Genomic DNA, 4,743 nt, shown 5'->3' on the forward strand with positions numbered 1-4,743 from the left:
TTTCCTAGTGAGCTCGTACATACATGTTTTCTCTCTTTGAATTGTTGTTAGATGAGATACAGTCGCAACTACTACATCGACACTGTTATATCTTTGGTACTGTATACTATTGCTGCCTACATTTACAATTAAGTTTGCTTGCCAACCCCCATGAAAAAAGTTCGTCTGCCAAGGAACCACTCAAGTGGATATATATTCTTCTTAACTCTTCAACTATTTTTTTATCAGACCAGCTGCTGAACGAAAAACATAATATTGTTACCTCATATTTATTTACTTGCCTGCTTGATTGTTAGTCTGTTCCTCTGCGTGTGAGGAACGTAACAATGTCCTGCATGTTCAAATCAGTTATATTGTCATTCCCCAATTTTTTTACTGTTCTTTTGGCCTTGGAAGTATGACGGGGCAGTTGAGCTTCAGTTTGAGTGCATGCAGAGGCAGACCGTTGGGAGTCAATCCATTTAGGAACTCGGGCGCGTAGTAGCCATACGGGTCGTCTTCTGCACTGTCAAAGCTATGGTAGATTACTTCTTCTCCCCGAAAACGCTCTACCATGCGTATGTTTATCTTGTCGATGTTGTCGTTCGTGGTGGAGAGGATTGCGCGTGAAGTCTTGTAATTCGGATCGGACATGTTGTCATCTAGTCTCGGAAACACATGGTCAATCAGCTTCTCTAGGTCGTCACCCTCGCCTGTAGACGGCACACAAATATCTTCAGGGAGTCGTATGTTTCCTTGATCGTCAACTTCCTTGGTGCCATTGCCTACCCTTAGCAAGTAATCCGCAAACCAGGTGTCATTATGAGCCCTCATGTTGGTGACGAGCCTTAGCTGGCGCATACCCTTCCAGAGGTGTGAACTTCGAAGGGTTGCATCGATTATCTGACCCCGGGACCCCCTCCTGGCGACCGGAAGCACCTGCCTGAAGTCCTCGCCAAACACACCAGTTTTTCCTCCAAAGGGTCGGTCCCGTCTTCCCATGATGTCGCGCATGCTGTTGTCAAGTGCCTCGACCGCCTGTCGCTTAGTCATGGTGGCCTCGTCCCATAGTATCAATGAGGCCATCCTCAGTAGCTTGGCGGTACCACTCTGTTTCGTGAAGGTGCATGAGGCGCCATCGTCGCAGCTCAATGGGATCTTGAACCTCGAGTGGGCAGTCCTGCCTCCAGGCATGATAGAAGCGGCGACGCCTGACGTCGCGGTAGCGATAGCGATGTTTCCCTCGCTTCGAACCTTGGCGAGCAACGCCCTGTCCAGGAAGGTCTTCCGTGTACCTCCCGGTCCATCAACAAAGAACACACCCCCATCACCGCGTTCAACAGAAGCTAGTATCTCGTCGTATGCAACCCTCTGCTCCAAGTTTAGCGACGAAGCCAATTTAGTGCCGTTGATGTCAAAATCGACGTTGGATTCCTCGATCACTTCTCTGGCCTCTCCCTCGGTTGGATCGAATGCATCGTCAATGCATGGAAGAGAGAAATCAGCTATGTCTTTGCCTATGGACTGCAACATACCCCTAATGTCAAGCAACACCATCTGTTCCACCTCAATCGGGCACGTGTGTGATCGCCGATAGTCATCAGACATAGGCTCGAAGTGCCTATCCCATAAACCACGCACGTCGCCTGGCTCACAGTGCACCAAAATTGTTGCGAAGAGCCTCCTGAGCGAACATGGCATCGCCCACTGCTCTGCCTCGGTAAGACAGTCGTCGAGCGTGTTATCTTCCTCGATGAGTCCCAACCTTTCGGTAGCCTCTCTAAAGCTCCCGCATAGCCTACCATCCACGGTGAGCAGGTCCTCATAGGATGTCTTGCCAGCAACATGGTTTAGCAGCACACGCAGATAGTATCGCTCCCCCTCGGCAGGATTGGCAGACACAATTCGACCTATCTGATAACGCTCCACCCGCTCTTTCCAATACTTCTTACCCTTCTGCCATGTAAACCTTCCAGGAAAATTCTTGTACAATATATTCCTAGCCCACGGGTGGTTTTGGTTAGCTTTGAAATACTCTGTCAACATGGATTTGGAAGCTTTCTCAGAGGCGACTACGTCGGTCAAGTGAGCTTGCTCATTGAATGCCACCCTGTGCATATTCGGAAGATGAAGAGGCAACTGTAGGACAGGCGGGTCATTGGCACACAAGGGGAAGCCAAATATCCTCCACATCGCCTCTGGAGGAGTAACCCACCTCGCGTCTACGTATCTTTTGATCTCATCAATGTTACCATCAGCGTCAGGCTGGTCGATGCTGAAAGAAGCCCTATCATGGCCCTTGTATATGTACTTGTAAAGGCATTTGACGGCCTTTATGCTGGAGCAAACCTCAACGTTGATGTGGCAATTGAACATCCGCAGAAGGTAAGGGTTATACGACACAACCCATCTGTTGTCCAACATTTTACCCCGGACCTTAGCCTGCCGACCATTATCTCGACGACGATAAACAGGGTATGAGTCCTTGCCCTGTGCCGTGTTTTCATTGAACGACCGCGGATATCTGCACTTGCACTCGTTCTGTTGCATGCAAAAAAATTTGGGGTTGAGAGCACCGCATGGTCCATGCATCATATGTTTCACCACCAAGGCGTGGAGTTCAGGATACTTTTGCTTGTCTGGGAGCTCAGCAGAAATGAGTCGGTCGTACTGCTCTGGAATGACAAGCTTATAGGCAGAATCCATGATCAACAAAAAGTGTGCGTGGGGGAGGCCCCGCTTTTGGAAATCGACTACGTATACATGTGCAACAACAACACCCAGGATATTATTCTTGAACAACATCTCTTTCATAGCCTCTAGCTTGCCATGGAACACACGAGCCACAAGATCAGGTCGGTCTTGCGCTGTCTGACCAGGAAACAACTCATTCGTTATCTCTTCCCAGTTAGGGTTGCAGGTCATGGTCAAGAAGATGTCAGGCTTCCCGTAGGTATGGACAATTGCCATGGCATCCATATGCCTCCGCTTCATGTCGCGGTCGCCACCTGGGTACGTTCCAGGTAGCACTATCCTTACTCCAACAGCGCTTGCCCGGGTCTCCCCGGATGTAATTGCATCAACAACTCCTTTATACAGGTCGGCACGGATCTTTGTTTGGTTCTTCCTGTACCATTTCAACCTACAACTCTCAATCTTGATGTACATGTCCACCCCCCATTGTGGAGCAATCGTGCTCCACAGAGTATGGGATTGAATATCCCAGGTCGTGTCTAGAGCATGTAACAGTAGTAGTCTCTCACCGAGACGCATAACCTGCTATTCCCCTCTGCACATGGATGAGTAACGCTGACATTAGGATTCATATGAGAAGTATACAATTCATCTAAACGACAGAATATGCATAAGGCTTACCTGCATCCTCCTCATCATCATCATCATCACCTCTACCTCTTGGTTGTTGCACAACCGGCCAAGGGACATCACGTTTAGGAAGTTTCGGGTGCCAACCGAGCTCCCCCCTTGTGTAGAACAGTGGGTAAGAGAGAGGGTCATACGAGCCAGCCGTCACATGTATATTGTGCCTCTGGTTGTCATTCCCGCAAAGTGTAATCCTACGATCGAACCTCTTTGCTAGCAGTGCCCTCCACCCAAATTGCAGCGACCTCAGATGACAGAGGTCTATTATACTTCCGTTGGTCTAGTCTCTGGTCAGTGTTGAGGTCTATCCTGTAATCGTCGAGGTTGTCCCTGTGCGCACCCAAACTCCTAAACTGCTGGGAGTACGGGTTTTCCCTGAGTATGTCCACTGACTTTCTGACGACATCTTGGTCTAATTGCTCGGTGGCAGCCCTGCGATGGGTTAGGCCTGGGTCGTCGTCGTAGAAGTACAACTGTAGATGATCTGGACGTGATGTTGGCCCGAAGGAATGAATGTTGTGGTAGATGGTGCCGTGCGCCCGGAACGTGTACACCTCAGACTTCATGTTTGTGTAGCTTTCATCAAGGCTGACGCCGAGGGTTGTGAAGGAGAAGTGGCCGTTGAAGAACCGTATGTTATCCCGAAAATGCCTTGAGTCTGCATCCATGCTAGACAAAAGCCTCATTAGCTCCGGGACAGGCTCCGGTTGCTTCAGCTGGATCTGCCCACTGCGACAGCAGAATCCCGGGGCCTCAGACACAAACTTCTTGGCCTTGCAGTGATCGCAATTTGCGGCGTGCTTCAGGATGTGTGTGTGGTCTGGGAGGTTTGAGTAGACATAGTCCAATGGATCATGGTCGACATAGGTATTGTGTCTTGAGTCTTCCAATTCGTCGTGCTCCATGTCATCAGGATCTGAGCCTGCAAACAATGTTTATAATTAGTGTGATATTTCAAACGGGTGGATGTTGCTCAAGTGGGTGTACATACCTTCACCAGCAAACAGGTAATACTCGTCGTCAAAGAGGCTATCAGGGTTGACATTATCATTCATGAGACGACTAAGGTAAGCGTCCATGTTGTCTGCTCAGGTGCGAAACCAATAAATGAGGGTTCAGTCTCAAGGGACGCAAGGAGAGTAAGGATGGGAGTTTTACCTTCACTTCTGATCGTGTACTCCAGCGTGCTAGATGAGGTCGAGGCACCGTGTGCTTCCACTATGGTAGGTTGTCCAGTTGAGCTCATTTTCGGTATGGAGATGGACCTGACGGTTGGGGTCATCACCCTACCTGCAAACTTTTCATTACGTCGATCGCGTAGAACATTCCTTTCACCATGCGGTACCTGCGTACATTTTTTTGCTTGACAATTTTCTGTTAACG

General features: G+C 49.2%; 1 protein-coding gene across 1 annotated transcript; it reads right to left on the bottom strand.

Moving 5' to 3' along the window:
- Positions 1–372: 372 nt before the first annotated feature.
- On the bottom strand, positions 373–3,147 carry LOC109785147 (uncharacterized). The gene has a single exon (XM_020343756.3). It carries the CDS (start codon positions 3,145–3,147, stop codon positions 373–375), a length of 2,775 nt encoding a protein of 924 aa, XP_020199345.3.
- Between the last annotated feature and the right edge of the window lie 1,596 nt (positions 3,148–4,743).

The sequence above is a fragment of the Aegilops tauschii genome, chromosome 2 (assembly GCF_002575655.3).
Source record: "Aegilops tauschii subsp. strangulata cultivar AL8/78 chromosome 2, Aet v6.0, whole genome shotgun sequence".
Taxonomy (NCBI): Eukaryota; Viridiplantae; Streptophyta; class Magnoliopsida; order Poales; family Poaceae; genus Aegilops; species Aegilops tauschii.